At 46.1% G+C, this 20,315-nt stretch overlaps 1 protein-coding gene across 1 annotated transcript; it reads right to left on the bottom strand.

Moving 5' to 3' along the window:
- Nucleotides 1-984: 984 nt before the first annotated feature.
- On the bottom strand, nucleotides 985-1,917 carry LOC141171546 (olfactory receptor 1G1-like). Its single transcript, XM_073655228.1, has one exon. The coding sequence runs from the start codon at nucleotides 1,915-1,917 to the stop codon at nucleotides 985-987; it is 933 nt and encodes a 310-aa protein (XP_073511329.1).
- Between the last annotated feature and the right edge of the window lie 18,398 nt (nucleotides 1,918-20,315).

The raw sequence follows: 20,315 nt of genomic DNA, 5'->3' as shown, positions 1-20,315 counted from the left end.
GCTGAATCCCTACAATGTAGCTGGCTGTCTGTTCCTAGCGAACAGACCCGCCTTAGTCCTCGGCTAGTCTGAACGAAGACCTATAGCATAAGGGGAGGGGTCCCTAAAAGAACTAAGGACTGGGACAAAAATGGGACACCTCCTAAACAGACAAGTTGTTGCAGAACGCAAAAAGACAAACAGACAAAAAAGTACTAGAGGTCCCAGAAGGACTAAACTAACTGACATAGAAAGGCACAGAAGCACCTGGCTAAAGAAACAATCAAACACTGAAGTCCAGCACAGCCAAAAGGGCGGAGCTGGAATATAAAGGAAGATGGTCACGTGACCGCAAAACACAAGATGGAAAAAACAAACAGGAGGGTTCTAACATCATGGCTGTGAGTCAGTATTTTGATTTAAATAATTCATCCTCCTGAAAGAGGGAAGAACCCTCTCCCATATTCATATGGGGCCTGTATAAACATTTGATATCTTTTTTTTTATCTATCTCTTTAAATTGTAACTTTGATTCTAAATAAAGTTTCCCTTTATTCAACTCACATGTGAAGACAGATACTTTTGCTTGGAATACAGATTTCCATATAAGCCAATATTTCTTTACTTTCAAAACCATTAACTTGTTACTGCTTCCTAAATAATAATAATTATAGGGATAATTTTTGGATGGCTTCTAAAAATATATCACTTTTTCCAAAGCAAAGATCAAAGCTCCTTATATTCCCCAAGCTGGGATAATTTTTCCCTACCTGATGTAAAAAAAAGCTATCGGTTCTTCTGTTTCCACCACGTGTCTATAAACACCAGCAAGGCAGGCATCTACCCGCAAAAAGGGATAATTTTTAGACCATTTTTTTTTTACAATTTAAGTTGCCTAAAAAGTCTTCTATTACAGTATGTTGTTAAATAGGCTGTTGGTTACCACTGGATACCACTTTTTTTGTCTAGATTAAGGTTACTTTGACATTTCTTAGAAATAATAGATTAGAATTTTATCTTGTGTAAAAATATTTTTTTGATACTTGATTTGACCTGTTGGTTTCTTAGGCTGTATATAAAAGGGTTTAAGAGTGGAGCAATAACTGTATACATTAAAGAGAGCACACTGTTTTTTACTATTCTATAGCTTGACCTGGGTCTAAAGTACATAACGATCCCTGAACCATAAAATATTGTAATAACTATTAAGTGAGAGGAGCAGATTGAAAAAGTTTTTTTCTTGCTGGATGTAGAACGAATTTTTAGAATTGTTAATATAATCTCCATATAGGAAATTATTATTACTATGAATGAACCAATTATAACACAGCCAGCAATCACAAATATCACAAGTTCATTAATCCAAATGTCCTGGCAGGAAAGTTCTAGGACGGGTGGGATATCACAAAAGAAATGGTCTATTTCATTTGATCCACAGAACGGTAATGAAAAAGTGAATGTTGTGTGAATTAGAGCATTCACTGCACCAATGACATACGATCCGACTATATGCTGGATGCAGACCACTTCACTCATAATCACAGTATACGACAGAGGGTGACATATGGCGTTATAGCGGTCATAAGCCATGGCCCCCAGCATATAGCATTCTGTTCCACCCAACAGCAAGACGCAATACATTTGTATAGCGCAGCCAGAGAAGGAGATGGCATTACATTCTGACCGTAGACTGGACAACATCTTAGGGACAGTACATGAAACATATAGTATTTCCAAGAGAGAAAAATTAGCAAGAAAAAAATACATTGGAGTGTGGAGGCTCGGTGTAAGCTTGTATGCAAGAATTATAGATAGGTTCCCACACACAGTGATGATATATGTACATGAAAAGATTGGAAAAAGGAAGACTTGATTCTCGATAACTCCAGAAAATCCCAGAAGAATAAATCCTGTTACCATTGTGTGATTGCTATGCATTTCTTCTAATTTCCTATAAAAGAAACAGGTAAAATCAGACTTGTGTAACATGTGTACTATGTTTTTAAAATAAGTAATAGAATACAATATGACATATCAATGTGGGTTGCTCTTGAGTAGGGACCCGGGATCTCTCCTCTGGTCTGTATCCCCTTTTGGATGAGGTATTGAAGGTAATTACGAACCCTGCAAGAATCCACAACCCATCTGAACCTCATACTCTAAGCCACTGTTGACTGAAACTGGAGGAGGCGGGGATGAGGGAGACAATACCGAAAGGGACAAACTCCTTTAATAGGGATTTATGGAAGACGTTAGGGATGCGAAGGGATGGGGGAAGCTTTAATCTGAATGCCACTGGATTGACCACCTCTAGGATCTCATATGGACCAATAAACTTTGGACCCAACTTTGCCGATGGCACTTTAAGTTTAATGTTCCTGAACGACAACCAAACCTTATACCCGATCTTACAAACAGGATCCACTGAATGTCTTCTATTGGCCTTCTGTTTTTGGTGAACCTGAGCAGTCTCAATATTATTTTGAACCTCCTTCCAGACATTCCCAAGTCTTTGTACTGCAACTTCCACTCCAGGACATTCAGAACTAATCCTAGAAAATTCACCAAAATTGAGATGAAAACCATAATTGCAGAAAAATGGTGAGGTTCCAGTAGACTGATTCACTCAACTGTTAAATGCAAACTCAGCAAGAGGTAAAAATGAAGACCAGTCCTCCTTCTGAGCTGCCACAAAGTACCTTAAAATTTGTTCCAAAGACTGATTTGTCCTCTCAGTCTGACCGTTAGTCTCAGGGTGGTATGCAGATGAAAATGACAAGTCAATCCCGAGTTTACTATTAAAAAGCTCTCCAGAATTTAGAGACAAACTGTACTCCCCTATCCGACACAATGTTAAGAACGATTCCATGTAACCTTACAATATGAGAAATAAACAATGTGGTGAGTGTTTCTGCATTAGGTAATCCCGACAAATGAACAAAATAAGCATGTTTGCTGAATCGGTCAACTACCACCCATATAGCTGTTTTCCCACCAGACAGAGGCAAATCCGTGATGAAATCACAATCACAAATGACAAAATGACAAATGAGTTCGTGGTCTTTTTGGAATTGGCAAAGGCGCCAATTCCTCGGCTGGCCGGCTACGACTGACTTTAGCGAGTGCGCAGACTTCACAAACAGATACAAAATCTTTGATATCATTATGCATGGACGGCCACAAAAAAAGTCGAGAAATGGCTTTCCATATAGCAGTAATCCCAAGATGACCACTCAAGACGGAAATTCCTGTAACACATGCAATCTTAGGTACACAGGCACAAATAATTTAGATCCAAGAGTAGCCAACGACTGGGTTTTACGGATTTCCTCCTTCAATTCTGAGATTACCATAGAAAGCACAGTACCCTGAGGAATAATGGAAGTGGAGGTTCTGGAGAAGAAACTGAATCGAGACTATGAGATAATGCATCAGCTTTCACATTCTTAGAGCCCGGCCTGAATGTAATTGAAAAATTAAACCTTGAGGAAAACAAGGACCATCTGGCCTGTCAAGGAGTTAACCATTTAGCTGATTCAATGTAAGCTAGATTCTTGTGATCAGTGACCACAGTAACTAGGTGAACAACCCCCTGCAAAAAAATGCCTCCATTCCTCAAAGGCTAATTTAACAGCAAGTAATTCAAAATTCCCAACATCACAATTTTTTTCCGCCAGTGAAAATTTTTTAGACAAAAAGAACATGGATGCAAGTTAGTCAGAGTTTTGGGCCCCTACGACAAAACCACCCCTACTCCGACCTCCGAAGCATCCACTTCTACAATGAATGGTTCTTGGAGATCAGGTTGGATCAGAATGGGAGCATACATGAAATACTCTTTTAATTTTTCGAAAGCCTTGATAGCACCCGGCAACCACACCTTGAGATTTGCCCCTTATGTGTAAAGTCAGTAAGAGGTTTAGCAATCTGAGAAAAACCCTTGATAAATTTCCTATAATAGTTGGCGAATCCCAGAAAATGTTGCAAAGCCTTAAGATCACAAGGCTGAACCCAGTCAATTATGGTTTGTACCTTCCCAGGGTCCATCTTAAACCCTTCTGCTGACAAGATGAACCCTAAGAATGCAATTTCCTGAACAGAAAAAACACATTTCTCTAATTTAGCAAACAAGGAGTTCTCCTTTAATCTTTGTAACACAACCCGGACATGTTCCTGGTGAGAATCCAAATCTGGAGAGAAAATTAGAATATTATCCAAGTAAATCACAACATATCTTCCAATGCAATCAAAGAAAATATCATTCATAAATTTTGAAACACAGCAAGTGCATTGTTTAATCCAAAAAGCATGACAAGGTTTTCAAACAGACCCTCAGGCATTAAAACGCTATTTTCCACTCGTCATCACCCTCCAGGATGTATATCAAATTGTAAGCCCCTCTAAGATCAAGTTTAGAGAACACCCTGGCCCCAGAAGCTGATTATATAAGTCTGGTATGAGTGGAAGTGGGTAACTTTTTTCACCGTGATTTTGTTTAGTTCTCGTAAATCGAGGCAAGGGTGGAGACCCCCATCTTTCTTTCTTACGAAGAAAAATCCGGCAGCTACTGTAGAGGAGGAAGGACGGATATGACCCTTCCGTAAACTTTCGTTAACATATTCTTTCATGGCGGCCCATTCAGGCCCAGACAAATTGTAAAGGCGAGCTTTAGGCAATTTGGCACTAGGAATAAGATCAATAGCACAATCATAAGGATGATGGGGAGGTAGTATCCCCACCTCTTTTTCTGAGAACACATCTCTGAAGTCCTTCAGGTACTCCGGCAGATCCTTCAGACTAGCGGAGCATATTTGTACAGCTTTTAGACATTATTTGCAACAATTGGAGCTCCATTTAACAATCTCCCTGTGACACCAATCAATAACAGGATTGTGAATCTGCAACTATGGAAGCCCCAGTACCAACCCAGCAGGCAAATTATCCAACACAAAACATGAGATGGATTCAGAGTGGAGAGATCCTACTTGAAAAGTGAAATCCACCGTTACCTTCTTGACCAAATTCTGGGATAATGGTGTCTTGTCAAGGATGAAGATTTGAATGGGTCTTTCTAAACTAACTGTCCCTAACCCTAACTTCATAACCAGTCCCGAATCAATAAAGTTAGGAGCAGACCCACAGTTAATGAACGCCAATGTTGATAACCCTTGGTTCTCGAAGGATAACACATTATTTATCAGTACTTCAATAGAGAAAGAAAAAGGTACCTGGGAGTCTGGGTGACCTCCTTGGCCGACACCCATACTCAGATGTTCTCCTGACGGTTTGCTAGCCTGAGGACAAGTTGGGCAATTCTTGAGTAAATGTCCAGAGAGACCACAGTATAGACAGAGTTCGAGATCTTGTCTACATCTTTTCTCCACAACACAAAGACTGTCAACCCTATTCTCCAATGGCTCCACCTCCGGTAAGTGGACCTGCTCCGGTGAAAGCATGCTGTTCATCACGTCTCTCACAGGTTCTATGGTCCATTCGTATGGCCTGGGTCATGACCTCTGCCAGAGACCAAGGGGCATCATGAAGGACCAGGGCATCCTTAAGGGTTTCAGGAAGTCCTTTGTGGAACTGGCATCTGAGATCTGCATCGTTCCACAGAACTGCAGTGGACCACTGCCGGAACTCAGTACAGTAGACTTCAGCTGTGCGACCCCCTTGTGCCAGGTTCAAGATCTTAGCCTCAGCTACCTGGATCCTGTCGGGTTCATCATATATCAGTCCTAAACTGTCAAAGAAGGCGTCAATAGAAAACCATTCTGGGGCTTGTGGGGACAAGGAAAATGCACAGGTCTGAGGGCCCCCTCACAGTAGGGACATGATTATTCCCACCGGCTAGAACTCCTCCCCGGACGATCGGGGGCACAGGGTAAAAAATAACCTACAGCTCTCCCTAAAGACCCTACACTGGTCTTTCTCTCCAGAAAATTTATCAGGGAAGGCTATTACAGGTTCGGGAGAGACCAACTGTACATCAGAGGTTACTGATGTCACAGCCACTGCCGGCAGTGAAGGAATATGGGAGGTCTTCATTAAATTAGTTAGCAGCCCTGCAATTGATATTGTGATGACTCCAGACTCTGGCATTCCTTAGCCAGATCCTGAGTCATCTGCTTCAGATTTTCCACCTGGTCAAAGAGAGTGGGAACAGTCTCCATACTAGCAAAAAAAAGAAAAACATATGGGCCAGGCGTAATGTGATGCTGAGTCACTTTTCACAGGCAAGCCGTGAGACGGGATAGTCAAGGAGTCCGAAGTCAAAAGCCAGGAGGGTACATCATAAACAGAGGTAAGAGACAATGGCGTAGTCAGATAATGTTCCATTGGTCAAAATACCAGGATGATAGCGGATCAGAGCAGAAGGGGTTTAAACAGATGGATGGTCAGAACAAGGTCCAAGGTCAGGCAACAGAAGATCAATTCACAGAACACTAGGCACAGAGAAACAAACCTCACATAAGCTGAATGTACGGGCAAAGATCTGGGAGAAACAGCCGAGTTAAGTAGCCTGGCAGTTACCTGGAATAATGCAAAGTTCAGTGACCCACACTACACACGCTGCACATACCCTTCAGGTGGAACTCCGGAGACAGAGAAAGCTGGAATGACTTCCATCACCAGCAGGTGCAACACCTCCTCAGGTAAAGTTCATAGCATAGCAAGCAAATAGAAGTGCCCATGTTTTTTTTCACATAAAAATAAAAATATGGATGCAGGGGAGCGGATCGCCAGTCAGACGACGGCTGTTTTGCGTGGCACGCATGCTTGTATGGGTCCAAATACAAGGGTGGGGCAATATATAATTGAATCATCCCTGCCCTAATGGCTACATCAGCAGAACATCATTACAAATTGCACAATTAAAAACATAGTGTAACATCACAAAATTACAGGAATACCGCCATATCTAATTTCTTGTTCAAACCCGGCGGCCCCTTTGCACCAGAAAGCAGAATCCATTTGGCCTCTCTGCGGAGAAGAATTGGTATTAAGTAGTGTTGAGCAAGCACTAAAATGCTCGGGTGCTCGAAGCTCGGGCCGAGCTCACCGTGATACTCGGGTGCTCGACCCGAGCAATGAGCCCAATGTTAGTCTATGGGAGACCCGAGCATTTTTGCGGCGGCACCCCCGGCAGTCTTTTAACCCCTTAACAACATCTGACGTACTAATACGCGTCTGTGCCCTGGGACTTAAGAGCCAGACCCGTATTAGTACGTCATCGCGATCGCGCGCGCACACAGGCTGTGCGGGCGCGATCTCCGCCGGGTGTCAGCTGATTGTCACAGCTGACACCCGGTACTATGTGCAGGGAGCGGTCCTGCACCGCTCCCAGCACATTAACCCCTGCGATGCTGCGATCGAAGTCGATCGCGGCATTGCGGGGGCAAGGGGAGGTGATCGCCGATACTCACCTCCTCTTCCGGCTTCCAGCGCAGTCTGCAAAGGCTTCCCGGGTGTTGCCATGATGACCCGATGTCGTCATGACAACATCCGGGTCACCAGACAGCAGGAAGATTGTTTGGACATGCGCAGTGCATCTCCAAACAATCTTCACACTGTGCACCGCTGACAGCCTGCATGGCATAGGGATGGTGCTCCATTCCTATGCCATGCAGGCGATCAGAGAAAAAAAAGTGAAAGTCCCAGAGTGGGACAAAGTAATAAAGTGTATAAACTGTCTGAAAGTGAAAAAAAAAAAAAAAAATTGCAAAAATATAAAAAAAAAATAAAAAAAATAGTCCACCAAAAATAAAAATATAATGTACCCATCAATAAATATTATTATAAAAAAAACAAAAACAAAACAATAAAAGTACACATATTTGGTATCGCCGCGTCCGGAACAACCTGACCTATAAAACTGTCCCACTAGTTAACCCCTTCAGTGAACACGGTAAAAAAAAAAAAAAAAAACGAAGCAAAAAACAATGCTTTATCACCATACCGCCAAACAAAAAGTGGAATAACACGCGATTAAAAAGACACATATAAATAAAAATGGTACCACTGAAAATGTCATCTCGTCCCGCAAAAAACAAGCCACCATACAGCTCCATCAGCCGAAAAATAAAAAAATTATAGCTCTCAGAATAAAGCGATGCTAAAAAATATTTTTTTCTATAAAATAGCTTTTATTGTGTATAAGCGCCAAAACATAGAAAAATTATACAAATGTGGTACCGCTGTAAACGTGCTGACACGAAGAATAAAGCTACCTCATCAATTTTACCACACGCGGAACAGAATAAAAAAAACAAAAAAAAAACTATTCCTGAATTGTTGGTTTTTGTTTATTCTGCCTCCCAAAAATCGGAATAGAAAGCGATCAAAAAATGTCACGTGCCTGAAAATGGCACCAATAACAACGTCAAGTCATCCCGCAAAAAACGAGCCATCACATGACTGTCTGCCAAAATCTGGAAAAATTATAGCTCTCAAAATATGGCGATGCAAAAACTAGATTTTACAAAAAAATGCGTCTTTTAGTGTGTGACAGCTGTCAGTCATAAAAACCCCATATGATTCTGGCATTGCTGTAATCACACCGACCTGAAGAATAAAGTCATCTAATCACTTATACCGCACAAGGAACGGCGTCAAGAAAAAACTCTTGGGTTAGGATTGGGCTAGGGTTAGGGCTGGGTTTGGGGCTAGGGTTGTGCTGGGGCTAGGGTTGTGCTGGGGCTAGGGTTGTGCTGGGGCTAGGGTTGTGCTAGGGCTAGGGTTGTGCTAGGGTTAGGGCTGGGGTTGGGATTTTTTTCAAAAGTAAGAAAAAAAGATGACGATATGGCGACTAGTGTTGAGCGCAAGTGCTCGCTACTTGAGTTTGCATCAGGTGCTCTGGTATGCATTGAGTATCGTGGGTATTTGAGTGACATGCTCGAGTCTCTGCCCCATATGCTTCGCGGCCAAAAAAACTTTACGGGGATTGCCTGCCATGCACGAGCGATCCCCGCATGTTTTTTTTTGGGTGTCTAATAACCGTGAAACATGCGGAGCAGGGACTCGAGCATGTCACTCGAGCACACGCTGTACATGGTGTATACCTGAGTACCCAATGCAAACTCAAGTAGCGAGCACTTGCGCTCAAGAATAATGACAACTTATTCAATATGATGACCTAATGTAAACAAATTCTGTGCCGTACCTCTGGGTTCAAAATGTTCACTATACACCTTAATAAAATCCTTGAGGGGTATAGTTTCCAAAATGGGGACACTTGTGGGGGAGCTCCACTGTTTAGACACATCACGGGCTCTCCAAACGCGACATGGTGTCCGCTAACGAATTGAATGGAAAATCAGCTCAAATTGTTAGCGGACGCCATGTTGCGTTTGGAGAGCCCCTGTGTGCCCAAACTTTGGAGCTCCCCCACAAGTGACCCCATTTTGGAAACTAGACCCCCCAAGGCACCTATCTAGATGCATAGTGAGCACTTGGAACCCCCAGGTGCTTCACAAATTGATTCGTAAAAATGAAAAAGTGAAAAAAAAACACTTTTTCATTTTTATGAATCAATTTGTTTAGCACCTGGGGTTCCAAGTGCTCACTATGAATCTAGATAGGTGCCTTGGGGGGTCTAGTTTCCAAAATGGGGTCACTTGTGGGGGAGCTCCAATGTTTGGGCACACAGGGATTCTTCAAATGCAACATGATATCCGCTAACAAATTGTCAGCTCAAATTGTTAGCGGACACCATGTTGCGTTTGGAGAGCCCATGTGTGCCCAAACATTGGAGCTCCCCCACAAGTGACCCCATTTTGGAAACTAGACCCCCCAAGGCACATATCTAGATTCATAATGAGCACTTGGAACCCCAGGTGCTTCACAAATTGATTCATAAAAATGAAAAAGTGTTTTTTTTTTCACTTTTTCATTTTTACGAATCAATTTGTGAAGCACCTGGGGGTTCCAAGTGCTCACTATGCATCTAGAAAGGTGCCTTGGGGGGTCTAGTTTCCAAAATGGGGTCACTTGTGGGGGACCTCCAAAGTTTGGGCACAGAGGGGCTCTCCAAACGCAACGTGGTGTCCGCTAACAATTTGAGCCGATTTTCCATTCAATTTGTTAGCGGATACCATGTTGCATTTGGAGAGTCCCTGTGTGCTAAAACATTGGAGCTCCCCCACAAGTGACCCCATTTTGGAAACTAGACCCCCCAAGGCACCTATCTAGATGCATAGTGAGCACTTGGAACCCCAGGTGCTTCACAAATTGATTCATAAAAATGAAAAAGTGTTTTTTTTTTCACTTTTTCATTTTTACGAATCAATTTGTGAAGCACCTGGGGGTTCCAAGTGCTCACTATGCATCTAGAAAGGTGCCTTGGGGGGTCTAGTTTCCAAAATGGGGTCACTTGTGGGGGAGCTACAAAGTTTGGGCACAGAGGGGCTCTCCAAACGCAACGTGGTGTCCGCTAACAATTTGAGCCGATTTTCCATTCAATTTGTTAGCGGATACCATGTTGCATTTGGAGAGTCCCTGTGTGCCCAAACATTGGAGCTCCCCCACAAGTGACCCCATTTTGGAAACTAGACCCCCCAAGGCACATATCTAGATGCATAGTGAGCTCTTGGAACCCCCAGGTGCTTCACAAATTGATTTGTAAAAATGAAAAAGTGTTTTTTTTTTCACTTTTTCATTTTTACGAATCAATTTGTGAAGCACCTGGGGGTTCCAAGTGCTCACTATGCATCTAGAAAGGTGCCTTGGGGGGTCTAGTTTCCAAAATGGGGTCACTTGTGAGGGAGCTCCAAAGTTTGGGCACACAGGGGCTCTCCAAACACAACATGGCGTCCGCTAATTATTCAAGCAAATTTTACAATCAAAAAGTCAAATGGCGCTCCTTCCCTTCTGAGCCCTGCCGTGCGCCCAAACAGTGTTTTTTCCCCAAATATTGGGTATCTGCATGCCCAGGGGAAATTGCACAACAAATTTTGGGGTCCATTTTTTCTTGTTACCCCTGTGAAAATAAAAAAAATTGGGTCTAAAGTAACATTTTTGTGAAAAAAGTTAAATGTTCATTTTTTTCTTCCACATTCAAAAAATTCCTGTGAAGCACCTGAAGGGTTAATAAAGTTCTTGAATGTGGTTTTGAGCACCTTGAGGAGTGCAGTTTTTAGAATGGTGTCACTTTTGGGTATTTTCTGTCATAAAGACCTCTCAAAGTGACTTCAAATGTGATGTGGTCCCTAAAAAAATGGTTTTGTAAATTTTGTTGGAAAAATGAGAAATCGCTGGTCAACTTTTAACCCTTATAGCTCCCTAACAAAAAAAAATTTTGGTTCCAAAATTGTGCTGATGTAAAGTAGACATGTGGGAAATGTTATTTATTAACTCTTTTGCGTGACATATCTCTCTGATTTCAGGGCTTAAAAATTCAAATTTTGAAAATTGCAAAATTTTCAAAATTTTCGCCAAATTTTGTTTTTTTTTCACAAATAAACGCAAGTGATATCGAAGAAATTTTTCCACAATCATGAAGTACAATATGTCACGAAAAAACAATCTCAGAATCAGGGTGATCCATTCAAGCGTTCCAGAGTAATTACCTCATAAAGTGACAGTGGTCAGAATTGTAAAAATTGGCCTGGTCATTAACGTGCAAACCACCCTCGGGACTTAAGGGGTTAAAAACCTAACAAGTGCCCAAAACGATAGTGACAGTGCTCAAATGACATGGGGACAGCATGAGGATCGCCCCAGGAAGCATTTCTGACCCCCAGGTCACTGCTGTCAACAACATGGTCAGAGGTATTAAGCCACTGTTAAGGGCTCACAATAAAACGTTCAAAAATGAAACTGAAAGTGCTTTCCTGTGAAATATGTTAAGGAAGTTACTTTCCAGGGTAAAGACTTGTGTATAAGGTAAAATAAATAACCCCCCAAAAAATACTCCCCCACACCTTGGGCTATGTTCACAAGTAGCATTTTTTATGCGTTTTTGCACTTTTGTATTGCTTTCAACCGTGATAAATGCATTCACCGGGAAATGTCATTTTAACATTTTACAACCATATCTGGCCATGTGCTGTGTGACACATGCATACAGTACTGAAAAGACATGGGAACAGCATGGGGAAGACCCCTGGAAGCATCTCTGACACCCAGGTCACTGCCTAAAAGTGTGCCCATCAGAAGTCATCCTTGACGCATCAGAAGATGCAGACTTGCAACTATCCCCGTGCAAGTTCTTGTCCCAGGGCAGTGTTCAATTGTACCTTCCCCATTCCTTGCAATGCAAGCGCAAATATGCAGCCAACCACGCACCCACCCCCAGGCTGCAATACCATACTGCTTGCTTGCACTTGAAATTGGGTCTTTTAGGCATGTGGAGGCGGAATCTGGCCACCACGTCATGGCTGAGTTGGCGGCCTGGTATCCATACTCAGTCCCCAGCCGCCCCGCGGCCGGGTGTCCACACGCGGTCCCCAGCGGCCTGAGGGCAGCCGGGTGTCCATAAATGGTCCCCAGCCGCCCCTATTTCTCCTGTCAACTTCCCCCCACACACTTTTCTTAGCCCGGCCTGCTTTAGGGCAGCATTGGACGAGCCCACCAGAGAACCAGACTCCTCCGGTGGGCCCTGTCTTCTCCATCAGGGGAGTTGAGAGTGCCAAGGCGAGGACCATGATGATGATGATAGAAGTTAGCATCTGCTTTGTTTTCTTGGAATGCAAGTGTAAGTGTGCAGCCTGCCACCCACCCACCCCCAGGCTGCAATACCATACTGCTTGCTTGCTTGCACTTGAAATTGGGCCTTTTAGGCATGTGGAGGCGGAATCTGGCCACAACGTCATGACTGCGTTGGCGGCCGGGAATCCATACTCAGTCCCCAGCCGCCCAGCGGCCGGGTGTCCACACTCGGTCAACAGCCACCAGGGGGCGGCCGGGTGTCCATACTCGGTCCCCAGCCGCCCCGCGGCCGGGTGTCCACACACGGTCCCCAGCCGCCTGGGGGCAGCCTGGTGTCCATAAACGGTCCCCAGCCGCCCCTATTTCTCCTGTCAACTTCCCCCCACATACTTTTCTTAGCCCGGCCTGCTTTAGGGCAGCATTGGACGAGCCCACCAGAGAACCAGACTCCTCCGGTGGGCCCTGGCTTCTCCATCAGGGGAGTTGAGAGTGCTAAGGTGAGGAGCATGATGATGATGATAGAAGTTAGCATCTGCTTTGTTTTCTTTTAATGCAAGCGTAAGTGTGCAGCCTGCCACCCACCCACCCCCCAGGCTGCAATGCAATATTGCTAGCTTGCACTTGAAATGGGGCCTTTTAGTTTGGAGGAGGCCGAAGCTGGCCACTACCTCATGGCTGCTTCGGCAGCGAGGTATCCATACTCAGTCCCCAGTCGCCCCTATTTATCCCGGTGTGCCATATACATAAGATTAAGCGCGCATACCAAAACATTACCTGTGCCCTACCCAGTGCATTTAGTGGGAAGGACAGCCTATTCTGTTGTAGTGTGTGCATGCCAAACCCCTGTTCATGGTACATGCGAAGATGCCTCCCACCCTGCACCTGTTGTTGCAGACTTGCAACTATCCCCATTCAAGTCCTTGTCCCAGGGCAGTGTTCAATTGTACCTCTCCCATTTCTTGCAATGCAAGTGCAAGTATGCCGCCTGCCACCCACCCCCAGGCTGCAATACCATACTGCTTGCTTGCTTGCACTTGAAATTGGGCCTTTTAAGCATGTGGAGGCGGAATCTGGCCACCATGTCATGGCTGCGTTGGCGGCCTGGTATTCATACTCAGTCCCCAGCCGCCCGGCGGCCGGGTGTCCACACTCGGTCCCCAGCCGCCAGGGAGTGGCCAGGTGTCCATACTCGGTCCCCAGCTGCCCTGCGGCCGGGTGTCCACACACGGTCCCCAGCCGCCTGGGGGCGGCCTGTTGTCCATAAACGGTCCCCAGCCGCCCCTATTTCTCTTGTCAACTTCCCCCCACACACTTTTCTTAGCCCGGACTGATTTAGGGCAGCATTGGACGAGCCCACCAGAGAACCAGACTCCTCCAGTGGGCCCTGTCTTCTCCATCAGGGGAGTTGAGAGTGCCAAGGTGAGGACCATGATGATGATGATAGAAGTTAGCATCTGCTTTGTTTTCTTGGAATGCAAGTGTAAGTGTGCAGCCTGCCACCCACCCACCTCCAGGCTGCAATACCATACTGCTTGCTTGCACTTGAAATTGGGCCTTTTAGGCATGTGGAGGCGGAATCTGGCCACCAGGTCATGGCTGCGTTGGCGGCCTGAAATCCATACTCAGTCCCCAGCCGCCCGGCGGCCGGGTGTCCATACTCGGTCCCCAGCCGCCCCGCGGCCGGGTGTCCACACATGGTCTCCAGCACCCTGGGGGTAGCCGGGTGTCCATAGACGGTCCCCAGCCGCCCCTATTTCTCCTGTCAACTTCTCCCCACACACTTTTCTTAGCCCGGCCTGCTTTAGGGCAGCATTGGACGAGCCCACCAGAGAACCAGACTCCTCCGGTGGGCCCTGGCTTCTCCATCAGGGGAGTTGAGAGTGCCAAGGTGATGACCATGATGATGATGATAGAAGTTAGGATCTGCTTTGTTTTCTTGGAATGCAAGCGCATGTATGTAGTAGCGGCTAGGCCTGAGGTGGTCAGCGTTTTGGCGCATATCCTACCTCCTCCTAGGATTGCTGGATGTTTTCCTGCTACTATCCCAGTTCTATGACTCCCGTTAGACAAAGCTTCACGTGATAAATGATGGATGAGGTAGTGGCAAAGGAGAAAGAGCAGGAGGAACAGAGACCATTCACATCAATATCAGGCCAGTCAATTACATATGTCTTGTAGGATATGTTTCTGTACAAAAGGAGCGGTTCGGCTACACAGTTATAGGGCATTCAGTGAGTGCAATGCCTACCAAAAATTTTGAGGCACTCCAATGCCCCTTGGAAATGACATGGAGGTCAGAGGGCCTTAACTAAACTGGTTTTTCCATTTATAGCAACTGGGTCTCCTGTACACTGTTGGCCTAAGCAGTGAATGGAAGGCTTTCGAAAAATTATGAGGAACTCCAATGCCCCTTGAGCCAGACGTGGATTACAGCGTACTAAAAACCTTCTACCCATTATTCGGGAGTGGGTCTCCCTTAGTTTTCGCCTTTGCATTGAAAAGCAAAAGCTGACTAAAATTAGGAGGAAATGCAATGCCCATTGGAAGAGTCGTGGAGGTTAGAGGTAATTAAAAACAACATTTCAATGACCCTTGGAAGAGCTGTGGAGTTCAGAGTGGCTTAAGAAGACGCTTTTAATGCCCCTTTGAAGAGACGTGGAGGTCACAGTAGCTTAACAAGACGGTTTTAATACCCCTCGGAAAAGAGGTGGAGGTCGCAGTAGCTTAACAAGACAGTTTTAATGCCCCTTACAAGAGCCATACAGTGCAGCATCTTAAAAACATTACTCCCATTATTGGGGAGTGGGTCTCCCATGGTCTTTGCTTAAGCCTTCCAAGCAAAAGCTGCCAAAAATTAGGACGGAGGAAATTGCAATGCCCCTTACAAGAGCCATGCAGTACAGCATATTACAAACATTATTCCCATTATTGGGGAGTGGGTCTCCCATAGTCTTTGCTTATGCCTTCCAAGCAAAAGCTGCCAAAAATTAGGAGGAAATGCAATGCCCGTTCGAAGAGTCGTGGAGGTTAGAGTTAATTAAAAACATCATTTCAATGCCCCTTGGAAGAGCTGTGGAGTTCAGAGTGGTTTAACAAGACGCTTTTAATGCCCCTCAGAAGAGACGTGGAGGTCCCAGTAGCTTAACAAGACGGTTTTAATGCCCCTCAGAAGAGACGTAGAGGTCCCAGTAGCTTAACAAGACGCTTTTAATGCCCCTCAGAAGAGACGTGGAGGTCCCAGTAGCTTAAAAAAATGCTTTTAATGCCCCTCAGAAGAGACGTGGAGGTCCCAGTAGCTTAACAAGACGCTTTTAATGCCCCTCAGAAGACACGTGGAGGTCCCAGTAGCTTTACAAGACGCTTTTAATGCCCCTTGGAAAAGTGGTGGAGGTCACAGTAGCTTAACAAGACACTTTTAATGCCCCTTGGAAAAGTGGTGGAGGTCACAGTAGCTTAACAAGACAGTTTTAATGCCCCTCGGAAAAGTGGTGGAGGTCGCAGGAGCTTAACAAGATGCTTTTAATGTCTCTCAGAAGAAACGTGGATGTCCAAGTAGCTTAAAAAGACGCTTTTAATGCCCCTGAGAAGAGACATGGAGGTCCCAGTAGCTTAACAAGACGCTTTAATTGCTCCTCAGAAGAGACGTGGAGGTCCCAGTAGCTTAACAAGACGCTTTTAATGCCCCTCAGAAAAGACGTGGAGGTCCCAGTAGCTTAACAAAACGCTTTAAATGCCCCTCAGAAGAGACGTGGAGGTCCCAGTAGCTTAACAAGAAGCTTTAATTGCTCCTCAAAAGAGACGTGGAGGTCCCAGTAGCTTAACAAGACGCTTTTAATGCCCCTCAGAAAAGACGTGGAGGTCCCAGTAGCTTAACAAGACGCTTTTAATGCCCCTCAGAAAAGACGTGGAGGTCCCAGTAGCTTAACAAGACGCTTTTAATGCCCCTCAGAAGAGACGTGGAGGTCCCAGTAGATTAACAAGATGCTTTTAATGCCCCTTGGAAAAGTGGTGGAGGTCACAGTGGCTTAACAAGATGCTTTTAATGCCCATCGGAAAAGTGGTGGAGGTCGCAGTAGCTTAACGACGCTTTTAATGCCCCTTATAAGAGCCATACAGTACAGCATATTAAAATTATTATTCCCATTATTAGGGAGTGGGTCTCCCACAGTCTTTGCTTATGCCTTCCAAGCAAAAGCTGACAAAAATAAGGACGGAGGAACTTTCAATAATGGCAACACGGACCATGGTCATCCTGGTGGTATAGTGGTGGTGGAGGCTGAGGATAAAGAGAAGAACATAAAACAGCCGAAATGAGGAAGCTTATACCCATGTGTGGGTGGGAAGCGGTGCATGTGAATACACCTCCCGAAATAACACAGTGGATTTGACTTTATGTTACTCTGCTGTCATTTGGTGGTGATGAGAAGTCTGGCCCAATCCAGCCCTTGTTCATTTTGATAAGGGTCAGCTTGTCAGCATTGTCAGTTGACAAGCGAGTGCACTTATCAGTTATAATTCCCCCAGCGGCACTAAAAACACGCTCCGATAACACGCAAGGGGCAGGGCAGGCCAGGACCTCCAAGGTGTACAGAGCGAGTTCATTCCAAGTGTCCAGCTTGGATACCCAATAATTAAAAGGCACAGAGGAATCACGTAGGACGCTGGTAGGGTCGGCAAGGTACTCCCTCACCATCTTTTGAAACTTTCTACTCCTTTTGAGAGTACCCCGCGCCTCAGGGCCTGTAAGCTGGGTGGGTCTCAGAAAACTGTCCCAGAACGTTGACAGTGTTCCCCTGCCTCTGCTGGATTAGTGTTGCCTCTCTCTCACTTGTACGCCTTGGTTGGTCAACGAACTGTGACCTCTGCCGCTAGCGTGTTCAGATGGAAATTTTTTAACAGTTCTGCAGCAAGGGCCTTCTGGTACTGCCCAATTTTTGTAGACCTCTACACCTCAGGAATAACAGAGTGAAAGTTCTCCTTGTAGCTGGGGTCTAAAAGTGTCACCAACCAGTAATGACTGCCACCCAACATTTTGACAACGTGAGGGTCACGGTTAAGGCAGCGTAACATAAAGTCAGCCATGCGTGCAAGACAGGTAATGGGCAAGACATCCGTATCCTCACCAAGATGACGACTGACCATGCTCTCCTCCTCCTCTTCCTCCTCCTCCCCCCTGTCCTCAGGCCACCCACGCTGAACCGACGGTATGACAGTTGTACAGGTACTACCGTCTACAGCGCATGATACAAGCTCCTGTTCTTCCTTCTCCTCCTCCTCCTCCTCTCCCTCATTTTCCCCCAATGCACATTGGGATGAGATGAGGCTGTGCTGTGTGTAATCGACCGCTACGGCTTCTTGATCCATCTCATCATACTCTGGCTGCAATGCCTCCTCTTTAATTCTCTGCAGAGAGTGTTGCAAAAGACAGACAAGTGGAATGCTGACGCTAGTGATGGCGTCATCACCACTCACCATCTGGGTGGACTCCTCAAAGTTTGTCAAGATGGTACAGATGTGAGACATCCAGGTCCACTCCTGAGGTCTTATGTGTGGAATCTGACCTGAATATCGACGGCCTTGTTGCAGCTGGTGCTCCACAACTGCTCTCTTCTGCTCACAAATCCTTTGCAACATGTGGAGGGTAGAGTTCCAACATGTGGGGACATCACACACCAGTCGGTGTGACGGAAGCTGCAAACATTGCTGCAACACAGCAAGGGCGGCGAAAGCTGTAGCCGACTTGCGAAAAAGAGCAGACAGGCGGCGTACTTTGACGAGCAGATCTGGCAACTCGGGGTACGATTTAAGAAACTGTTGAACCACGAGGTTAAGCACATGAGCCAGGCATGGTACGTGTGTGATCTCGCCTCGCCTCAGAGCCGCCACCAGGTTACGGCCATTGTCACACACCATGCCTGGATGTAGGTTCAGCGGTCTCAGCCACAGATCTGCCTGCTCTTTCACAGCTGTCCACAACTCACAAGCAGTGTGAGGTTTCTCAACTAAGCTTATGAGTCTCAGCACAGCCTGTTGCCACTTGGCGGAGGCAGTACTGCAGTGCTTCCAGCTTGTAACTGATGTGGTGATATCTGAGATGGAGGCTGAACATGAGGAGGAGGAGGAGGATGATGATGCGCTGGAGCTGTATACTGTGGGGGCAACTCTGACTGACATAGGACCCGCAATCCTCCGTGTGGGAGGATGTGTTCCGTCCCAAGGTCCGACTGGGTCACGGCTTCCACTATGTTTACCCAGTGCGCCGTCAGGGAGATTTACCATCTCTAGCCACTAGCATTTGTCCACGTGTCCGTTGTCAGGTGGACTCTCCCAGTAACTGCGTTGTTGAGGGCACGGCAGATGTTTTGGGACACGTGCTTGTGTAGTGCGGGGATGGCACACCGGGCAAAATAGTGTTGGCTGGGGACCGAGTACCGAGGGACGGCCACAGTCATAAGGTTGCAGAAGGAATCCGTCTCCACCAGCCTAAAAGGCAGCATTTCCAACGCAAGCAGTCATGAAATGTGCGAATTTAGGACTGTGGCCTGTGGGGTGTTAGCTGTGAATTTCCGCTTTCGTTCAAAGGTCTAGGATATGGACAATTGAACGCTGCGGTGGGACGTGGATGTGGACGTTGATGCTGTTTCTTGAGAAACTGCCATAACAAATGAAGACTGAGAGGAGGGGGCATCTTTGCATGCAGTATGGACAGGGGATTGCCTTGCACATACAACAGGGGGTTCTATTGCACGCACAACAGCGGAAGAAGCAGTGGTGACACCCGCTGACACTGGTCGTGGACCCTGGGGTTCGCCCCAAAAAGTCGGGTGCTTTGCTGCCATGTGCCTGATCATGCTGGTGGTGGTCAGGCAGGTAGTTTTGTCACCCCTGCTGATGCTGGCATGGCAGGTGGTACAAATGGCCTTTTTGGTGTTATCAGCAGAGTCTTTAAAAAAATTCCAGACTCTGGAAGACCTACCGCTTGTACTGGCAACATCCCTCGTGTTGGTGTTACGGGGAACGCTTCCCCGCCTTCTGCCTGCGGCCACCACACTGCTTCTTCCTGCCTGTTGGGATACTCTGCCTCCCTCCCCCTGTGTGCTGCTGGCATCACTCTGCATGTCCTCTTGCCACGTTGGGTCAGTTACTAGATCATCCACCACCTCCTCCTCTTCCACTTGCGCACCACGATCCTCCTCCTCACTTCCTGGCAATTGTGTCTCGTCATTAGTGTTGAGCCACCCACGTAGTGTTCGAGTTCGGTTCGGTTCGTCGAACACCCGTGTGTTTGCCGAACTGTTCGTCGAACTGTTCGTCGAACACCTTCGAACATCGTTAAAACCAATGGCAGGCAAACAAAAACACATAGAAACACATAGAAAACACCTTCAAAGGTGTCCAAAAGCTGACAAACTGCTCAGAAGACATAACTAACACATGGAAAAGTGACAAGTACATATAGTCATGCGAAAAGAAAAGAGGTGGAGGAGTAAAAGGAGGGGGAGACACAGATATAGGCATGTCATGCCCTTCTAAAATCCAAAAAGTGAGAAGCCGACACGGCCAGTCCGTTCCTGCCCGTGCCACCTCCGTGTCGCCGGGTTTGTGCCAGAGCCGCGGTGGACCCTGACGGCCAGCCCCCCTCTCCCAATACTGGTGCCTGTCCACTGGTGGGTCGAGCGAGCCCCCAT

This window comes from Phyllobates terribilis, unplaced genomic scaffold (assembly GCF_046119375.1).
Source record: "Phyllobates terribilis strain yellow unplaced genomic scaffold, ASM4611937v1 Scaffold_12__6_contigs__length_324123572, whole genome shotgun sequence".
Taxonomy (NCBI): domain Eukaryota; kingdom Metazoa; phylum Chordata; class Amphibia; order Anura; family Dendrobatidae; genus Phyllobates; species Phyllobates terribilis.
This window is presented reverse-complemented; position numbering and strand designations above follow the sequence as displayed.